Source organism: Tachypleus tridentatus, chromosome 7 (assembly GCF_004210375.1).
Source record: "Tachypleus tridentatus isolate NWPU-2018 chromosome 7, ASM421037v1, whole genome shotgun sequence".
Lineage (NCBI taxonomy): Eukaryota > Metazoa > Arthropoda > Merostomata > Xiphosura > Limulidae > Tachypleus > Tachypleus tridentatus.
Window position 1 is genome coordinate 154,178,874 of NC_134831.1, and position 22,777 is coordinate 154,201,650.

At 30.0% G+C, this 22,777-nt stretch overlaps 2 protein-coding genes across 2 annotated transcripts in view; one reads left to right on the forward strand and one right to left on the reverse strand.

Annotated features, from left to right (window-relative positions):
* LOC143256945 (FAD synthase-like) overlaps positions 1–7,623 on the forward strand; it is a 49,829-nt gene extending 42,206 nt beyond the window's left edge. Inside the window, exon 5 of the mRNA XM_076514857.1 lies at positions 3,025–7,623. The gene's annotated coding sequence lies outside the window, so the exon portion shown is untranslated. The remainder of the gene's footprint in view (positions 1–3,024) is intronic.
* The window catches only part of LOC143256946 (mitochondrial inner membrane protein OXA1L-like), a 46,603-nt gene continuing 28,593 nt past the window's right edge, over positions 4,768–22,777 (reverse strand). Inside the window, exons 5-9 of the mRNA XM_076514858.1 lie at positions 18,784–18,869; positions 13,078–13,242; positions 11,037–11,141; positions 9,275–9,440; positions 4,768–5,035 (exon numbers count right to left, since the gene is read on the reverse strand). Coding sequence (XP_076370973.1) covers positions 4,872–5,035; positions 9,275–9,440; positions 11,037–11,141; positions 13,078–13,242; positions 18,784–18,869 — 686 coding nt within the window. The 3' untranslated portion in view covers positions 4,768–4,871. The remainder of the gene's footprint in view (positions 5,036–9,274; positions 9,441–11,036; positions 11,142–13,077; positions 13,243–18,783; positions 18,870–22,777) is intronic.

The following is a 22,777-nucleotide window of genomic DNA, read 5'->3' on the forward strand; positions in this document are numbered from 1 at the left end:
GAAAAATAGAAAGTCTCAATCTATCATAAAATATAATAATGTGAACAGCTATTGAACCCATTTAGTCCCATGAACTCATTTGTTTAAATATTTAGATTTTGTAATGAGGTACAGTACATTACCACTTAGATGATTTCTAACAAGATTTTTTTATAGCAGTCACACTAAAGAGCAATTCCGGTGTAGCGCTACACACAAGATTAGTTATTCTCGTTTAGTGCTGCCCTCTATATGCGATTTTTTCTTTATGATTTCACAAGCCTTGTGCATTCCCATTGGAAGTACAATTCAACACATTTCACATGCAAATCATCATATATAATCTGTTAATCAATAGTAGCATTGTGTGCTCACATGTAACTCTACACTCTATCAAACCTTCAATTTTTGTTTAGCAGCTTTAAGTACCAATGGTTTCTCTGGTGTTTTGTGGTTTCACTTGTGACACACTTTCTTATATTCGATTATAGTTTTATTTTTGGTTGTACACAACCACTTTTCTCTCAGTCTGTCACTCTTCTGCACTGTTATTTTTGTGCAGTTTAGAAAATTATGAATTCAGAAGTCAACATTACTACTTCAGGGATTACACCAACTACAAGTCTTCTGTCTTAGGCCTCTTGTACGGGTGACTCGACAGTGGATCTTTCTGGTTTTGTCCATCAGGAGATTGAATGATACTTCGGTCATCGTTTATCCCCTGAAGTCATTCGAGCTCCTACTGATTCAACTGATGTTCTTAAACATGACAATCATATTGTCTTTTTTTTTCTCCTCCTGAGTATGCTGTTCCTTTTCAGTTCTAGTCTGAAGATTCCAGTAGGCCTTCCTTGGCTTTCACAGCTTTTGTATCTCAGGTTTGTGGCTTCATTCTGAACAGAAGTTGACTAATCACACTCATCAACTCCTTTCTGTGACAGCCTGAGGGGCATGGTTGATAAAATTGGAGAAGTTGGTCCTTTGGCCCAACCAACATTTAGTGCATTTAGGGATCTTCTATACCAACATCAGTCAAACTCTCCCTTTTTCTTAAAACTTCAATTATATGGAACATTTATTTCACCATGCCATCTCACCTCAGTCACTTATTGCTCAAAAAATTCTGTCAATTATGGAAATGTGGTCTTCTATTGCTGCATTAGCCTCCTTGGTTGTGCCCACATAAACTTTCTGCAAGAGGCACTTCACGGAGTCTTGTATGGGATCCTCTTTCTGCCACCATTTTCCTTCTGCCTTCCCAATAAACTCATTTGTTTATTGATGCATCTCTTCAGGGATGGAAATGTGGGTTGATAACCATGAAGCTTTGAGCCACTGGTCTCCAGATGAACTGGTACTGTATATCAATGTTCTAAAACTTCTGATGGTTCATAGGTCATTGTCTCACTTTCTTTCTCTCTTCCATCACTGTGTGATGAGGATTCCTTTTAAAAACTATCCAGTTGGCAGCGCATATCAATCACAAAGGGGCACCCAGTCCAGATATCTTTGTTTCCAGATTTAATATTTTCTATACAGAGCCCAGGAACATCATGTTCATCTTCTCCCATGTTGTGCTAGATGCTTTCAATCTGACAATGGATCGTCTTTCCTGTATGGACCAAATGTAACCCCACAGAGTGATCATTAGATCTGATCGTTTTCAAAGACTTTTGCTCCATTTGCATCCCCTCCAATGGGATGCATTTGCTGTAGGCCTCATTGCCCATCTTTTGTTCTCCTGTCCCACATACACAGGCTCTGGCTGTGAATTCCTTCAACCAGGATTGATCCCCAAATACTTTTATGTGTACCCTGACATCCATTTGTTTCATTGGATGATTTCCTTGGTACATTACACTCCATGTCAGGTCATTCTGATTGCACCCCATTGGCCAGCACAGCTCTGGTTTCTACTCCTCTCACCACTAGTCCCTCTTTTAAAATTAGATGTTTGTGATGTCAAGACACTAAATTTATAGTTTTGTACAAATCAGGAACTCAAATTACTAACATTATCAAGCTAGAATATAAAATAAGGACATCAAATATTTTTATTTTGCTGTGATATGGCTTATGTACTGAATCAAACACTGTGGCCATGTTCACCTCTTTTCATTTTTGGAAATTGTTCCTTATACACACTTATTTCGATATATGGCATGTGAATAACCAATAATCAGCTTAATATGTCCCAAGAGTAGTTTTCCCAGCCATTTTAGTCTTTGAAAAGGCTTCCACATTTTTCAATCCAAGATTTCAATGAAGTAGGTTGTGTCTTTAGTCTGCTTGAAGTTTTATATTTTTTAGAATCTAAATAAATCTTTATTGATAAGCATAATAAGTTATAGTAGAATTATATGGCATCAATGTAGTTACTTGTAATTTAACTGTACATATAAAACCTAAAAAGAAGTTTGTTTGATATCATCCATGTGAAATTTTAAAAGGCTTAACAACCTACATCCAGCAGCAACTGAGTACAAAGGTCATAGTGAAAAGAAATAACTTTGCTTTACTTTGCAACTTACTATTCTATATTTTGAGAAAAATGTTTAATAATTTATTTCTAAATAGTAATAACCTATATCCATATACATAATGTATAATAATTAAAATGTGACTGTGTATTACAAAATACTAGTTTACTAAACCTATCAACAAAAGAGAGAGGACTTAACTTAATAAAGGTCAGTTTTATATTATTTGATAAATGAGTGCACATGCACTGCATCAATGCAAGTTATATAAGTTATATATTCCAGGCATGACTGGAAGATCAACATAAAAGAAATTAATAATTATATAGTTATGAGACTTAAGCTACTTAGACTAAACATTTGTATTTTTGTGTTATAATATGTAGTCATTATAGCATGAAAAAGAGCATAATTTATATTTATTTCCCAATTTGTTTGTGGTGTTTATGAGGTTGGTCAAATGACAAAAGACATATAGTTAAGAGTATAGAAAATAAAATAGAGTCTTGCCAAAAACAAACAGTTGAAATGTATTTAGCAGGTTTTAAGACTACTTCTGTTACAGGTGCCAGTACAGAAGCAGCGAGTTTCACTGAGATGTGTACAAATTACAAATAGTGATCTACCCCACAAACAAGCCATTTCTCTGGACCTTATGCCCGTGTTGTGAAAAACGTGTTCAAAGACAGACGCATCTCTTTCCCCCATCATAATAAAAATGGACAGAAAAGCATTATGTTTGCATAAAGTTTTGTGTAAAAAAGGGTAAAGGAAGAACAGAAATCCTTGAAATGTTAAGAACTGCCTCTGGTGATGACTGTTTAAGTAAGACTGTTGTTTATCAGTGGATAAAATGCTTCCAAGATGGCTGGGAATCGGTCATGGATAACCTAGATTCTAGGCGACCGTCGACATCATCCACTGATAAAACTGTCGCTATGGTGAAAGAAAAAATTTGAAGAGATTGACAATTAACTATCCCTGAAATTACTGATGAATTAGACATTTCCTTTGGATTGTGTCAGATGATTTTAAATGATAAATTCTGCATGCTTCAAGTGTCTGAAAAGTTTGTTCCAAGGCTGTTGACGGATGACCAAAAGTTTCACCATCAACAAGTGTGCGAGGATCTGAAAAGATAACTAGAAATTGATTGTAATTTCATCAGTCATTATTACTGGTGGTGAGTCATGGGTATATGGTTATGACCCTGAAACGAAACTTCAGTCATTCCAGTGGAAGTCTCCCTCATCACCACGTCTGAAAAAAACACAACAGTCTCGAGCAAGTGTGAAGACCATGTTTTTTGATGTTTGAGGTATTGTTCATCATGAATTTGTACCTCATGGCCAGACAAATAACCAGGCCTTTTATAAAGAGGTCTTAATTCCCTTGAGAGATAAAGTTAGAAGAAAGCACTGCAAGCTGTGGGAGAATGGTCATGGTTTCTTCATAGTGCTGTGTCTGTTCAAGAACTTTTGGCAGGAAAAAAACATTCCTGCCCTGTGTGATTTTTTTCTGTTCCCAGAAATCAAAATTAAGATCTGATGACATTCCAACCATCCATAATAATGTGAAAGCAGAACTTAGTCGCATAACAGTTGAAGACTTCCAGCATTGCTTCCAAAAATGGCAGGAATGTTGGAACAAGTGCATATCAGTTGGGGGAGATTACTTTGAAGAGGATAGCATATAATACTGATGTGTGGACGTTATTCTTCAGAATAAAAGTGAAGTCTTAAATTTTTTTATCACACCTTATACCTTTCTGTAGAAGTACTTTTGTTTATCTTTATGGTTATAATCCTTTCACATAGAAGGGCACTGAATCTTTTATTCCAGAAATAACAAAATCATATTCTTTGTTCACCTTTGGATTTTCACTTCTTCACAATTACATGATAATGTACTATTCTCAAAGTGGACACAAACTCTGACCTCCTCTATAAGTATCCTAATGCTGAAACCATTCAGATTTCATGAAAAGCAAAGTGAAGAGATGAAAAAACCAACTGTAATACTGATATGGTAATATAATAGTATGAAGGGAAAAAAAGTATAATCTGAAACTGACTGGATACCAAAAGAACAACATAGAGTGGTAATTAGGGTTAACAGTGTGGTTAATTATAAACTATAACCTGCACATACTTTCATAACTTTCAAAAGATTTGCATTTTGAGTGGAATGAGTAGATTATCTAGGCAGAAGGTTAGATTCTAGAAGTTTTTAAATTCATCAGTTATGTTTAAGGAATTGATGGCTCACTTTAACAACAATGAAGTTGTCATTCAAACTACTTCAGAAATGTTTTTTCAATAGCAGACAAGATTTATTTTAATTTTTCTATTTACAGTAAATATTCTATAACAAATTAATCTATAATTTTTTATATTTTTCTTGACATAAATACTATCTTTTCTTGGCTGCTTGAGTGGCTCCACTAGTAGGGTTTGTAGTTGTAGGACCAACAGAAAAACTTTTATTGGTGGATGTTGGCCCTGTTTTACGTAATGTGATCTCATCAATTCTTTTACGATCTTCCAATTCCTGGGTTATTTTAGTATTTTTTATTGCTGTAAAAACAAAGTATAAATTATATGTTTTTTAATTTAAAAAATAAAAAGGGATTTCAAAGTCATTTGCACTATTAAATTTCAAATAACACATTTGTTCTTCTATTCTATATCACTGCTAAACAATAAATGTAATCTATTCAAGGTTTTTCATGACACAGTGTAACTGAAAAACAAAACATTCATTCAAATTATTACATGTTAAGAATTTTACATGATATTGGTAGTATTGAATAAAATTTACATATGCATATAAAATGACACGGATTTTGAAACCAGTTCCAATACACAGCTGAAACTACATAGTCTACCTGATAGAAAAAACAATGTAACATTCTTTAAGTGGTTGTAAAAGTTAAAACTATAAAAAACAACAACAACAACTTATATATGTATTCTACCACTCCTGCTGATAAAGGATCACTTATCAATTTCAAAGTTTTGTTAGCCATATACCAAAAATTATAGTCTTCCATTGACACATACAGTAAATAATGTAATAAAATAAACTTGGTCATGCAATACAGTTAAACAGTCAAGAGTATGTTCAGACATCAACAATGCAACAATTAACTTTTACAAAAGTGATTGTAGCAATTAGATAAAACTGAACAACACATACAGTTTAATATATGAAAACAAACACAAACACGTCTGTGTGTAGGTACTTCTATATTTTTTCAATACAGACTCTTAAAACTACTTATAGAAAACAAAGTTCATATAACTATAAAAGCACATTTTTCACATGCAGTTGTAGCCTTACACATTTTCCTTTTAAGTATTGCTACAGGAAGGTCAAAGTGAACATGTCATGACCTTTTACAGTTACATTCAAAATGTAATTAAACTACTTCATTATCATCATATACAAATAATCAAACTGTCAAACATAGATGATACTTTAAATTCTATTACAAGTTTTACATTTATATTTTTATAAGAAAATAATACTAAAATCCTCACAGTATGAAAATTCTGAAATTCACTCTATAAGTCTTCCCTCTTCTCCACTTTATTTACCACCCCTCTAAGAAGTACAGAATTTAATATAACTTACTTAACTTAATATAGTTATTACTCAAAGTATACTTTTATACCCTTCAATCTCACTTGGTTACAGAGCCATAAACTAATAAATCAGACCTACTTGCCATAATCACATCTTCTCTTTCACTAATTGACAATAGTTTTCTGGCACTTGATTATTTATAACCAATAGAAAATTAAGGTTTTTAATCTATTATGTTATATATTGTTTTTGTATAGAAAATTGTATATTTCACTTTCAGTTCAAACCCCATTCCCATGGGAAACACATTGATGAGCTTAGCTGGATTTTTAATTGCTCTTGCCATATAGTTAGAAAGCAAGAAAAACTGTAATAGATATGATACATTGTCTACCTTTTGCATATTATTAATCCATGTCCTTTATTGCATGATTCCATTGAATAAATAATTATTTATTGCAGTAGTACCATTGTATAAAAAAGGTAGCGTTAAGTGTCATCATTAGCCAGTAACAACAAAAAATATCCAAGTATTTTAATTGTTTTTTTTTCATGTGTATTTGTTATTTATTGTTATAAAAATAACTCAAGTGTAAAATTAGAAACTTTTTAGGTTAGATTACATAAAAGTAAAAAATAATAATACTTTTTCATGACGTACACCCTTTGAGTAGCCTGTGTTTTATAATAATTTGATAGAATAACATGAATTTCATAGGTTTCTTTCACTTTGTATCAAGATGTCTTGCTGTATGTTTCTCACCTCATGATTAAACTCCACGTTCAACAACAGATTCACATATTTTATAGTGGATATATTAATTCAGATGCAGTTCAAAGGGCAATAAAACAATACAATTTAAGAATAAACAGTTGTATACTGTTATGAGTTTAAAGCTATTTAAGATAAACAAATGTGATTTCTTGTTACAAAGGGGAAAAAGGGTAATTTATATTTATTTCAAATTATTTTGGTGGTTAGGGTTGAGAAACAAACAGACAAAATATAGTTTTGCTAGAAAATACTTTTTTGTAATTATTTATGATGTTTTAGCAGTTACACAATGAAATTTGAAATCTTTGAGATATGTAAAAGTATTTTTAATCTTAACATAAAAATCACTTTGAAAAATTACTTATTTGTATATAACCAATAGAAAATCAAAGTTTTTTAACAATCAAATAATGTATTATATTATTTTCTGTATAGAAAAATGTCTGTTTCACCCACTGTTTGAAACCTTTCTCACAGTATACAGTTAGAAAGTCAGTAAAATTATGATAGTTACAGGACATTATTTGTTTTGTGCATATTAATACTGTTTTTAAATGCATTATTTAATTATATAAAAGTTATTTAGTGCAGTAGTACCATTAGTATAAAATAGTAGTTATTTTCATTGACAATATAAAAACAAGATGACCCAGGTAGGTACTTTATTTCTTGTTTCTCACCTGTGTTCTTTGTTATTTATAAAAGTATCTAAAATGTAAAAATTACAAGTTATTGGGTTAAAAAAGGTTAATTTAAGTAAGATAATGAAAAAACAATAATAAAAATTCTTTATGAATTATGCTTATGAGCACATTGTGCATTATGTAATCTGATATGGCAATGCAAGCTACATGTTCACAAAGTAATTTACAATTTGTGTGGCAGGATTATTTATTAGTTCAATACAAATGAAAGGGCAATAAAACAATAAATTTATGTATAAGCAAACATATACAGTTTCAAGGTTTAAGCTACTTAGAATGAACAATTGTAATTTCATTACACTTCAAAGCCATTTTAGAAAGAAAGAAAATGAAATAATTTAGAGTTGTTTCATATTTTTATAGTGCTTTTGAGGTTAGTAAAAATTACCAAATGGGTATACAGTAAGGGTAAAGAAAACAACAAAGAAAATATAAAGTTTCACTGGAAGAAAGTTTGATATTTGTTTAGAATGTTTTAAAAGATTATGCAAATGAGATTTTAGTATTTTCAATTAAAAATATTTTAAATCTTAACATGAAAATCACTTTATATTCAAAGCAGTCAACATCCTGATTCCATATATTTATAGACAAATAATTAAAATATCTGATTGTTTGTGTACAAAAAGTCAATGTTTACTGAAAGTCTGAAATGTAACAAGAGAATTAAGTTTCTTTGCATCTCTGAAATTAATTTAATTTGCTATTACAGATATTGTATCACTTTATATAAAAACTTGCTTTAAGATGTTCTATTGCACAGCAGTTTATCTCACCTCATAAAAGTATTAGTGAATTAATAAGTAAATCTAAAGGAATACATACTAGACATTTAATTAACCGATGTTTCTGAAGTAGTTTCAACTAATAATTGTCATATAACAAATTATACATCCCAAAGAGAAACTCATTAACTCTCTAGATATGAGTATGAACAAATTAAAATTAGCCAAGTTCATAACTGCAAATTGACCTTCACAGTTTCCATACTAGAAATTCTAATGGAGTATTTTCACTAATGATTTTTCCAGGAATATATGGAATCAAAGTAATTTTCATGTTAAGATTAAAAATACTTTTCTGTATGTGAAAACTATCAAATTTCATTTGCATAACTTCTGAAATCTCCTAAATAAACTTCAATTTTTTTCCCAGTAAAACTTATTTCATCTGTTATTCTCTCTGCTCTTAATCCCACACAACGATGATCAATTTGTCACTGCAGAAACCACATTTGTCTCTTCCATCTCTCTTGTTGTAAGTGTTTTAACAGTTGATGATGTTTTATGTACTATATTCAAGTGTCCATAAGTCTACAGTTGTCACTGCAGAAACCACATTTGTCTCTTCCATCTCTCTTGTTGTAACTGTTTTAGTTAACAGTTGATGATGTTTTATGTACTATATTGCAGTGTTCATAAGTCTACAGTTGTTACTGCAGAAACCACATTTGTCTCTTAAAGTAAGCAAGCAAAAAGTTTTTTGTTTTTTTTTTACAGTTAGAATCTATTAGCTGTCCAGCCAGTTTTCCTTGATGTTATTTTATTCTATTTCAAATGCACTTGTCCTGAAAATGAGTTTCTCAACTTCATTTTCTTCTTTTGTCTTCATCTGCTGTTAAACCTTTTTCAAGATATTGAAGTTTTTTTTTAAAACCTCATTTTGAATTTTTCAAAATTTTAAGCCCTTATGAATCCTGGATAAATTAAAAAATCTAAACTGTATAAAGTTACAAAAGCAATACTTACATTCTTTAAATCCTTCAATAAATCCCTTTTGCTTTATGGGTAAATCAGCTGGATTATAGCGTACCAATTTGGGGATTTTAAACATCTTCCGAACTGGTTCAATCTTGAGCAATGTCACTTGTACCAGTGAAATAAAATTACTTGTAGTCCAGTAACATAAAATAGCCTGGAATACACATACATAAAAGGTAAAATAACTTTTTAGCTTCATAATTTTTATTTTGGAAAATAATGAAAACAAAAATTCATATTCTTTTTTTTCACATCGTAACATTAGTCTCTAACTTTGGTAAAACGATCATCAATATTTTAAGTCTCCTATCTCAATGCTACACAGTTAGTAAAACAAAACAACACTTATTAATAATTTTGAAAGCAGCAATGTGATCATGCATACTGAAAGTGTAGAAGGTATTGAACTGTTTTGATTAATTATGGAAAATGTTTGATACTGAAGAGTATTTTGCAATGTTTTTAATGATAAATTCAAATAATTACTTTATTTAAAATTCATTGAAATGTAACTCATTTATCTATGGTCTGTGTGACTTACAGTAATATTTACTGGTGCCAAGCAGGTTTAATATACTAACATTAAATTAAACCTACTTGGACAAGTTAGAATAGGATATAAAATTTATTGTAAAATAGACTAAACTTCTGTTGTTGCAGCTACTACAAGAAGAAAGTAATGTTCTACTCCTCATGTACATAAATTGTGCTGTTTTAATTAAACACTAATTCAATTTTCATTCTAACAAAGATTTTCTTAAAATTCCAGGCTGTGCAGCATAAGTGTACTAATGTTCATTATCAGTGCATTTGTACAATTATTATTCTTATTCACAAAAACACATAAACTGTCTAAGTAAAAATTAACTCGTTCTGCTGGTATCATTTCTGTTAAATTTTACACATTAAGTTTTACTTAGAAGTAGCTTGAGAGAGAAAGATCCTGAGAGACATGTTGATGGAAACCATACATACACATACATACCTTTGCATATTCAGTGTTTTAAAAATGTAAGAAACTGAGGTTTAATAATTTAAGATAAATATATCAGAAAAAGAAATTCTAAAGTGATATGGGATAGAAACTTTCCTCCCATGGTTTAAAGTGGCAATATTAAATAAACATACTTGTTTTATAAAAGTTAACTCTTTCTAAATGTGAAGTCTGGGACAGCATGTAATTTTATTATTTTTTACACAACTTTTGACCAGTGTTACAACCATAAACAATATGTGTATTTATTAAAATAATTATCTGTTTCAAGTTTTTTAATTCACAGATGTTTCTAACTACTAATGTATTTTTAGTTCAAAATATATCTCATTTAGATTTTTTCACATGCATACATCTTTTAATATTGTAACTCATAGAATAAAATTACAAAATTTCATCTCTTTTATTGCAATCTATGAAAAAACATCATTAGTATGTAATCTAAGTATATATGTAAAATCGGCTCATTTGGGTTGAGAAAATATTTTACGTAGAAGATCGAAACGTTGTTCGCTCTTCTATGTAAAATATTTTCTCAACTCAAACGAGCCAATTTTACATATATATTTCTCTACAAGTGGGTTTTCTCAACATCACTGAGTATATATTCTAAGTATGTTGCTGAAAACAACTATTGGATGTTTGGTAAAGACCATTCCTACAGTTTTAATTCAGATCATCTTATTGTTTCTTTTTACATTCCTTATTTACTTTGTTAAAATATGTTTTAAACCAAAACACAAAATCATCACTTACTGCTGGAAAATTTATAGCAAAAGGGAAAATTATCAGAGGCATGGCTCGCATAAAGTACCTCATAGCTTGTAAACTGTCACTTCTCATTCCTCCTTCAGCTCCAGTCTAGTCAAATCAACACAGTTAAAATAATGACAACAAATAACAGAAAATTATCAATATAAATGAATCATCTGCATCTGTAAAAATTACTGATAACTCTCTACCTATGTTATTCCTCATAAAATCCAACACTGAGGTATGTTACAATATTTAAATTTTTCTTCATAGTTTAGAAAGTAATACTGGTATACAGGCTCTATAATTTAAATACAGGTCTTTAACAGTTTATTAGAATATTTTCTCTGATAATCAGCAAATTTTTCTTCCCAAACTGATTCAACATGTTAGAAATTGCTGACACCTAAAAAGAGTACTGTTTCAAAGTAATGTTCAAACAAATTGAAATTTATGAGTTCACAGTGATAAAGATTCTTGAACATTTTAAATAACACTTTGAATTTAACAATTTCAGTAACTGTGTGGCAAAAATTTTAGTGACAGTTGTTTTTAATAGATTATATAGTCTGGTCTTTAGACAAAATCTCACCTGGAAACAAGTGGCAATTATATCACCCCCCTTCTTTCACTTCACGTCTATTAAAAATTAAAATGGGAAAGGAAAAAAAAATATATAAAATATATAACTACAGCTTTAAGTTCATACACTGAATCATACTGTACACACATAACACTCCTTGGAAATAACAAACTGTGTGCATAGCACATAGATACTGGATGCATATTTAATAATGGCCTACTTAGAAAACTTGGTCAGTGGTCCAGTAATTAAATAACACTAACAGGGTTAAATATATATCAAGTTCCACATCTTAAATTGTAATGTAGAGATGTTAAAAACAATACACGTCTCTTAAAAGCCCATCAGTAATGCACAAAGGCAATAATCACAGTGTAACAGTTGTGAATCAACCAAAACTTAGAAACAGTGACTTTCTTTCAGTCAAACATTGTGTTCTTTGGCTGAAATTCTGAAATTTCAAAGAAATTCCTAAAAAAGGTAAACATGTGCTTATAATAATTAAAAAAAGTACAAATAAATATTATTATTTTATATGAATTGACTTATACAACTGCAATTTAATGGTGTAACTTATATGACTGCAGTGCAACCTTCAGATAAAAGGTTTGAACACAATGTCAAATATTTTAATAGTGATTTTCACACTTAGACAAAACATTAACTAGTTTTAAAATTAACCACAAAGCTTAAAATGTTTTAATTATTATTATTTCTTTACTTTATTTTGTTTAATTTCTTACAAAGCTACTTGAGGTATATCTGTGTTAGCTGTCCCTGATCAGAAGGGAGATAACCAGTCAACACCACTCAGTCAGTTCTTGGGCTAGTCTTTACTGCTGAATAGTTGGATTAACTGTCATATTATAATGCTTCCATAGTTGAAAAGGCAAGCATGTTTGGTAATGGGATTCAAACATGTGACACTGAAGATTGCAAATTGAATGTCCTAACCATCAGACCATGCTGTTTGGTTGTTCTTTCACTAAATCTACCAGAATAAGGATGAATTACAGAGTAATATTTTGGGATTAATCTGAGCTTTTTTTAAAACAGTATACCTTATGCACAAATATGTTGTATTCATTTGTTTGGATAAATCAACTACAAAAGCAATATAAGTTCAGAGGAAGACAACAGTCCAGCAGAAGCTTTTACAGTAAAATGACCTGAACATGCTTCTGACTCAAGAATCTATGAGATTTTTAGATGAGATATGACTGTATTATCAATCTTGTAATCATACTTGTTCTTTTAGTGTGTATGAGTGAAATGCTTTGTGTTGTTGTTGTTGAGTGGACTTTTAATTTTTATCAACTATTATCTGGTAACGATCTGTTATTACAGTACCACTTTCCTCAAAATCGATATATGTTGCAGAAACACCTTTCCCAGCATTTATTATGTAACATTCATACAACAAACTGTAGCTTCAGAAAAATGTAATATGTGTTATTCTACCTCAATTATAACGAAAAGAGTTGCACAGGTTATAAGTGGTAACCCATAAAATGGGTCAGGGATGGTCAGATCTGTAAACCACATTGTTCCTCCAGTTTTCATGCTTTCCAAAGGAAGATTGGCCATTCCTCTTAGAGCCATAAAAAATGAAATAAATACTGGTGCCTGAAAAAAATAAAAGGAAAAATAATTAAAAAAAAACATTATTGAACAATAATTAGTGTGGCAGAACTCAACCATAAAAATACTATTTTTTTTCATAATATAATGTATTTTAATAACATTTTTAAGACTCCTCTCACAGTTATAGTTACAAATTACAAAATTTACATGTACCAGTCACAGTACTGTTATACTGTAAAAACACTGCACATCTTTCATGCTCTAGTCTTCTTTATTATAATTCAGAGTACAGCAAAACAGAAAATGCAGTAAAATTCAGTAGGAAAAAAACCAGCATTTATCAAAATATTAATGTAAGAACTAATCAACTAACTGTATAATGTTATACAAAATCATAAAACTATTATTAGCACAGTAAAAATGGCCCTCTATATATTCTGTAAAAAATACTTTTATGAATACGTTAAACCTTCAAACTCTTCTTACTCTTAAGTGACCAACTTGGTATCAAAACAAAATTTACAATTCAAATATTCATATTATTTACGGTCTTACTTTCAAAAGGAAATATTTAAATTCATTTTTCAATGTTCACTTCTCTGTGTCATATGATGCCTCCATTCTCTGAATTACCCATTATCTTTCTACTCCTATTTATATTTTTAAGTATTAACTTAATAAGAAGCACATACTAGAGGTATTGGTAAGCCAGAATATAAATTTAGAATAATCAATCTCCCTTGCTTTACTAAGATATATACATATATCAAACTCATACGACACTCCCCTCCCACATCCTTTTGTCTTTCACAAAATGTCAATAATTCTCATAGATATTGCTGTTGCATTACTTAGAACCTACAGAGAATACAATTTTTTCTTTAAAAGGTTTCTTGTACTATTATTTCATTTTTTGCACCATAAATAAGTATTTAGCCTCAATTTCATTATTTGTAATCATACCATTCAGCTACAAGTAGCTAAAGGAATTGTTTTGACGTTCATAGCTTAATTAGAAAGCTAGTTAAATTACAGTAGCTTTGGAAAATTCTATTCTAGTAGACAATATATTTTTTGCATTCAAAATGGAAAATCAAAATAGCACAAGAAAACCTGTGCTAAGGAAGTATGCTCTCAAGAACAAATTGCTGAAATAAGCTTCAACTTTAACAGAAGTCCAAAATTTCTTGTTTTGTATGTATATTTGTTATTAACCGTAACTAAAATGTAAAAATTAGAAACTTATTATGTTAAATAACACAATGTACATAAAAAAAAATTAAATTTAACAAGCCTAGCTCAAGCTAACAGCATTACATGATTAACTCCATCAGTTGTTTACAATAAGATCTTCTGCTGTGGTTAATTACCTGCCACTAACTTAAATGAGGTCTAAAGAATATTGTAAATAACAACATTAAAAGCAAACATGTGTAAAAATGTTACAAAGCTGAGCATTTTTTCAATAAATAATTGTAATTACCTGTTATAATCTACAGTCACTGAACAAAAAAAAGTATTATTGATTTTATTCCTTATTTTTTTCATTCTGTACAAAAATGATTTTGCTATATTTAGCATTAGGGTTCAGAAAATACGAGATAAAAAATAAAGTTTTACCAAAAAGCACATCTGATGTTCATTTAGGAGACTTTATAGGTTAAACAAATGAAATATGAAACTATTTTTTACTCTTATCATAAAAATTGTATCACATTCAGATTGACTTATTAAAAGCTACATAAATTCAGAGAAAAAATCCTTAGTGAAATATTTTACTAACCCATTGAATGTTGGTTTGAATGAGAGTGTGGTGCATACAGTGTATAGTTCACTAAAGTTCTGCATGCATTTTCACATTTTACTTATTTTTATATCAATAATATGCACAAAACAAACAATGTTTTATAATTATTATAACTTAACTGGATTTCTCACTAAAACAAGAGAGAAGCTTAAAATAATATACCTTTCTGCTTGACCTAAATACCATAACATAAACTTTTAAACTGAAGACAAAATTGACAACACTTTGTACTAAAAATTATGTAGCATTATATATTATTCAACAGATTAAAACTTTGCTTTCCTATTTCTTCTAAATAATACAAAACATCAAAAAGAATTACTGGTGATGTATAAAGAGAATATGACAGGTTGGCATGGCAAGTGAATCTCATTTTGTAGTTTATAACTGCATAAATAAATAAGATTGAAGGTTATAAAAATTAGATATTGCTTTAGTAATATCTCTATTATGATGAGTAATTTACAATAATTATGTACTTTAGACAGGGGTGGTAAATAAATGAGAGAAAGTGAGAAGATTTTATTTCTTAAAGGAATTGAACCTGAATTTTAGCATGGTGAGTTTAAAGGAAGAAGACCTAGAGAACAAATATCATGATTCTTATACTTGGAAAGATTGAGGATATTTTAAATATTTCTTTATATAAAGTAAGAACTTAAATCTTATATAATATTAAAACTTGATATATTAACTACATTTTGATGACAAGTTTTTTCATATACATTGGTCATACTGTATTTCAATATAAATTTAACTCCCTTAATACTGTACAATGAATAAGCATTAAAGTAACGTGAATTATAACACATGTTAATAATGTTTTAAAATATCTTTAAAGTAAATAGATATTAGTATACAAAGTGATTAAAAATTATGAACTCAAGTACTTATTTAAAAAAATAGAGATACAAACAACACTGATATGAAAAATATTCTAAAAGTGATAATTTATTAATCATTATGTAAATAGCATTTTGAAGCCTGTTACTTTATACATTTCATTTGTAGTTTTATAGTCTACCTGAAACCCTTATCACTTTATTAACTTTTACTTGACAGGGGTTAAAATTCTGATTAAAATAATGTTTTTGATCTATAATGGCTGAGCAATGAGAATGAGTAATTATTGTTACTTAATACTGGGGCTGCATTACTTGGTTTTATGTTGTCAAGCAAAAGCAACTATTCTCAATTCAATAGCTATGGCTAAGTTTTTTGAGTAAAACTTAAATTTTAACTTGAATTGCCATTAACTCATTCAAGATGTTCTGAAACTTACCAAGAATGTAAGTACATACTTTTGATAATTTAAAACTGGTGAATCATCACAATATACAAGAGTGGATTAATTTTTTTATGGGTAGAGTAGAGGTCCTCAGAACTAAACCTCATAAATAAGTCAAATACAATTAGTTTTATTCATTAACTACAGTTTGAGAAATTCATAAACACAAGTAAATAAATAATATGCAAAATATTAAATCTAATACCTGTAAACATAAAGTAATCACAATCAAATGTTTTATTATATTGCTAATCAAGTACTCACAGAAAAACAAGCTGCAGGAACATAGTTAATAAATATTTGCAAACTAACAGGTTTATATGAAATGATTAAAATTACTGTTGTCATAGTGACATAATTACGAACACACTTTTCAATGTGACATCCTATTTCTGAATAATTCATTTTCATTCTCTGTAATTCTTTAGTGATTTAAATAGAATTTTACCTAATGCAATTTCCTGATTAAATTTCATTAAAGACTAATAAACAGATGCCTGAACTTCATGATGTTACTTCTTTTTGTTAACCTGAAGATGACCTACATAGGTTGAAATGTTTTTCTCTACTTTATTTTAATACTCATACCAGCTGTCAAGAGATACATAGATTGTCTGTACTCAAGTTTCATTGCTTACATTGAATGACCATTTCTGTAGGATTATGGTAATGAAGTCAAACACACATATAAAGGGATTGTAATTCAAACATTTTGAAGGTAATATAACAGTTTTACTGTGTTAGCATCATTTTTAACCATTTAACTTAAATAAAAAATGCTGATAGTTTAATTATGTTTTATTAAGATCAAATAGAAAGTAATTCAAAGAAAAATTTGGACAGAATTCCAGTAATTGAACTATGAGAATATATAAATTCCTTGATTCAGGAAAAGTTTTGAGACTGCAACTCCTATTCCATAATGATGCATCATATTATTAATTTTATTCTAATAGAATATGTTTCATATGTCTTGCTTTTTTACAACTTTTACTTAAATTGTAGTCTTTCAATATATATGTTTTGTATCAACAGCTTGCACAACTGTAATATGAAGTTTCTTAACAACTAATAGCAAGGATTCCCAAACTGGGGGACACTGCAACATTTCAGCAAGGCTGTGAAAAATACACACAGTACTTTAAAGATATTCTGTATCCACACATTCAGTGGATAGGGGCATCAGTCAACTTACAGAATGTTCGTAGGAGCCTTGTACTGAGAAAGTTTAGGAACATCTGCTTTACGGTATTGTGAATGTTACACAGCATAGTCTCATGTACTGTCCCTTGCCTATCAACTACATATTGCTATTCAGCTAAAAGGTTGTCAAGCTAATCAGATTCAGTTCAGCAGTAAATTTCTTTGATTACAGTGCAATGAAAACTTTAAATCTTGAGAATACATTATCGCTACTGTTTATTGTGAAACCCTAACACAGTAGAAACTTAACAGTTTCTAATTCCTTAAACATACAGTGCAGGTTAAGTATGTAAAATGAATTTAAAAAACAAATATCAAATGTCTTTTAGTTAGAACTATACAAATGCAAAAATATTAAATGAAGAAGGCAGCTTTTAATGCATTTTTCAAATTAAAACTTTATAAAAGTAAAAACTATTAATAAACCACTCGACTTTCAATTATTTTAAATTTTCTGATTCCTTTCAAATAAATTTTAATTTCACACAACTTTAATACTAAAAATTACAACAACAACTAAAAAAATTGCTACAAAGTATTATTACCCAGAAATAAATACTTAAATTTTTATCACTGGAAAAGATCATGTACAAATTTACATACTGAGTAATCATTCCCTTCACCATTACAACAGCTTTACAACTTACACACCCTGACAACTTTTGCAACTCAGTTGCAAGTACTGACATTGCCTACAGCAGTTACAGAATGCAGGTCATTATTTTCTTTTTTTGGTGGTAACATGGAACAAATGATAGATACATTGTCCAATATATTAACAAATGGACAACTGTCCCTTTTTTTGCACATGAAACATATTGTAGTAGTATGAATTTAACTTTTATTATACACATTTATGTATTTAAAGAATTAAGCCTAAGTGACAATTATTTACAACTAAGAGAAGACTGATACACTCCACATTCCATTCATACATCTTTTTTAGATACAACCTTCTATTTTTATTTATAAGCTGACAAAGCAAAGTTTGCTTCCAAAGTTATAACACATAAAAACACAGTTTTTTTTTTGTTATTCATCATTTACTACAAGACAAACACGTTCAAAATGCACAGATTGCATTTAAGTACAGTCATAGAGATTCTACTCTCCTTATGAACTAAAAGAAACTGATAATAATAATATTGTGTGAAATTAAAACTTACAGCTAGTCACCTTGCAACAACAATATGTATTCTACCTTCTTTGCTCATAAACCAATCTTCTTTCAAAAGTTTTCTATTTTTATTAAATACAATTAATTACAAGTAGAGGAATTTCCTACCTGTACTAATGGGACTAGCAACCCCTTAAGAGGATTTACATCTTTTTCTTTCATGAAAACCATCAACTCATTTGCATATCTGGCAGCTAAGAAACACAGCAGAAAAGTTTCATTAAAAGTTTCTACTATAAATAAAGTAGATGTGATAAACTACGAAAGTTAATTGAATAAAAAATTCATGATAAGAATAAACAGGAAAATAAAACAATTCGGGTTGTCTTTTAACCCTTAAAAATGACTAAGGTAGTTTGGTTATTTTAAACTTTGAAATGACTTTAGACTAACACACCACGTTATCAGTAAACTACTGTTACCTTCTAACTTTTGCCTTAATGATAAATTGACTTTTCAACCACAGAATTTCTGGAGACACAACACTTAATAGCTCTATGACATTATGAGTCTTCAAGTACTCTTACATACAATTTTTAGCCATATTCTCTTCATGGCTATGAACAAGATATCCCTACTAACATCCTTTTTTTTATTAAATGTTTTTAAAAGATAAATGACTTTACAATTCCTTATATCTTAAAATTTTTCATCATTGGATGGATTTACAGTCAAGTCTCCTAAAACTACACTCTTTTAATACACATATATTTCTACTAACAGAATAACTAATTTGCCTCATCACATCCTTAATGATCAAACAGTACATACACAATACCACTAAGCACCTTAATCCTCCTTGCATTTGACCTCTCAACCCAACTATTATTTACATGCTTACTAACTGCCATAATAATATTACATTACTCATATGCATTCAACTTATTTCTCACAATCAAGATAACCTTCCTCTTTTAACTTGTGATATTCACAAAGGGAAAATAAGTTTATAAAAGCTTTAAAGTCACATACTAGTAATGCTCTTCAACCAAAATCCAAAAAATCCAATCTATATGTTTACTTCACAGACCACTAAAAACCAAAGCTCATTTCAAATAACTTTTTACAAATATGTCTAATACTAATGAGAATGTACTTGAGTTTGTTACTTTTGACTTCTACTGATTTATTAATACGTTTAAACATCTTTTTGAATAATATGAAGAAAAATTAAAATCATATAGAGAAAAAGTGGAATATTAGAAATAAAAATAAACATGAAACAAAATAATCAATAACAGTTTAATTCTATAATAACATTAAAGAGCTTAATAACCTGTACTACAATACTTGCAGTATTCTCAAATAAAACGTAAACCAGCAAATTATTCAATTTACAAGACTAGAAGCACAGAAAAAATAAACACAGATAACAAAGGAAAGACACAAGAAAACAAAGAGATACACACTGGCTTCTCCTTATCATTGTAAGAATACATATATATGCTTTATTATGACTTTGTATTCAATTATTTCACTATATATATACACACACACACACACCCATACATATTTCTTCTATTTTTTGTTTACCAGTAGGTACAAAATATTTTTTATTTTTGGTAAGCTCGTTTAAAAATCAAATACATTTATAAGGCCTTACAAAGAAGTCAAAGCTAACCAAATATCAGGTCATTCCATAAGTAATGTCCAAAAATTTAATACAGAAAGTGCATCATCATTTTTGTCTTTCTAGAAGGCTTTAATGACTAAAATATGTAGTAGAACGTGTAAAAATGTTCAGACAAATAAAAAAAACTAACCCAACTCCACTTTTTTAGATCATTAATCAAATAAGTCCTCATGAAGAGAGATGTGTCTGAGGAGCACATTAAGCATATAATGCTTTACGAGTTTAAAAAAAAGGCTATAATGCAGCAGAAACTACACGAAACATTCAAGGTGTTTATGGTGTGGAGTCTCTCAATGAAAGAAAATGTTGAAGGTGGTTTCAGAAGTTCATATCAGGTGACTACAGCTTAAGTGATGCGTCACATTCAGGTTGTACTGTTGAGTTTAATGATGACTTGCTGCTGGCTGCACTTGATGAAGATTGTGCTGTAACAGTCGAAGAACCAGCAGAGAAGTTTAATTCAACCCATTCAACAGTTCACCGTCATCTGCAACAGCTTGGAAAGGTGTCAAAACTTAGTAAATGGGTCCCCCATAATTTGACAGAAGCTATTCTAAGAGCAAGAGTGGACATTTGCACTTCTCTGCACTCTCGTGAATGTAACTCACCTTTTTTGGACAGGTTGGTGACTGGAGATGAAAAATAGATATTTTACAAAAATGAAAAGCACCGTATACAATGGCACAGTGCAGGTAAACTGGCTAAAGCATGGCCCAAAATAGACCTCCACCCTAGGAAAGTCTTGTTAAGAGTTTGGTGGGATATTGTTAGTGTGATCCACTTTGAGTTGCTGCCACATAACTTAACAATAACATCAGACTTCTATTGCCAACAGTTAGATCGCTTGAATGTTGCAATGAAAGAAGAGAGGCCTGCTTTGATCAATCATAAAGGTGTTTTATTACACCAGGATAATACATGGCCCCATACAACAAGGATCACATCTGCAAAGATTGAAGAGCTAGACTGGAGAAAACTTCCACATCCTCCTTATTCTCCAGACCTTACTCCATCCGATTACCATCTATTCCGAAGCTTGCAGAATTATCTTGATGAAAAAGAACTTGAAACACAGGAAGATGTCAAAACTACCCTCTCTACATTCTTTTCCTCCAAACCCCAAGAATTTTATAGAAGTGGCATTCAGAAGCTTGTGAATCGTTGGCAGGAAGTAATTAATAATAATGGAACATATATTATTGATTAATTAGCATTAAAAGCATTTGAAATCCTTTCTCTTTTTCTGAACCTAAAATCGGACATTACTTAAGGGATGACCTGATACATATATTCTAACCTTATGTTCATGAACGAGGGCCAAAGTATACATGCTATGACCTTTTACAAAGTATGATATTATGTATGTAATGTCAAGGTTATCAACCTTCATTTTTACCCTAAATTGCTGATTTAGTAACTAGTGTAGAGTAAATTCCAGATACAATATAACAGAATACTGAAAAAAAAAAGAGGCAGATATGCATTCTGGAGGTTCTAGAGGTTGCACAAATATAACATGTGAACTGTACAATGGACAAAACTAATTTTATTCTTTACATAAACACCATAATGCACTCAAATTTCAAAGTCCAAGTCAGACTGACGTTATCATTTCATAGATATATCATGAGTACAAATACTCATTTAACACATTTTAATTTTTGAGTACAACAGTCTTGCACACTTTACTACAAGTATGCCATATTCTGTACAGATGCAGATAATAGTTTCGAAATTATAGTCAACATATGGGAAACCATACCCAGTTTGCCTGTGAAGAAGAAAGGTCCACCTTTCAGAATCACTCGGGTTATAGGGTTTTTATTCATTTCTATGAAGTCTTGAACCTATATGTTTCTCTATCACAACGTGAATGTTTTAAAGGTCATTTTTACTATGTTATGGGAAACCATACCTAGTTTGCCTGTGAAGAAGAAAGGTCCACCTTTCAGAATCACTCGGGTTATAGGGTTTTTATTCATTTCTATGAAGTCTTGAACCTATATGTTTCTCTATCACAACGTGAATGTTTTAAAGGTCATTTTTACTATGTTGTCTAGGTACACTGATAAATGAAGAATCTATCACAATGTTTCACATACAAATGAAAAGGATTTTGAGGATATACCAATAGCAAGTAATGTTTTTTTTTCCATTACTGATAAAACAATGTTTTTTTATTTTTATCACCTGAAAAAAAAATCTTTATGAATTTATAACCAGCAATAAATAGGATGATAATAAACAGTAAATTAGTTGTGTAATAAAATCAATACATTAAAGCTTACAAGCATTTATTTCTTAATATGTCAAATGAATGTTCATGTTTAAATTTCATTCATAGATGAATTATGCAGCAAAACAAAAACAACCTAAATCAGTACCTTGTGGCTGTACCTTCTAATACTTTTCGATAGTAAAAAACTCATTCTCACACAAAGTAAACACTTTTTTAGATTTTTTTTTTTC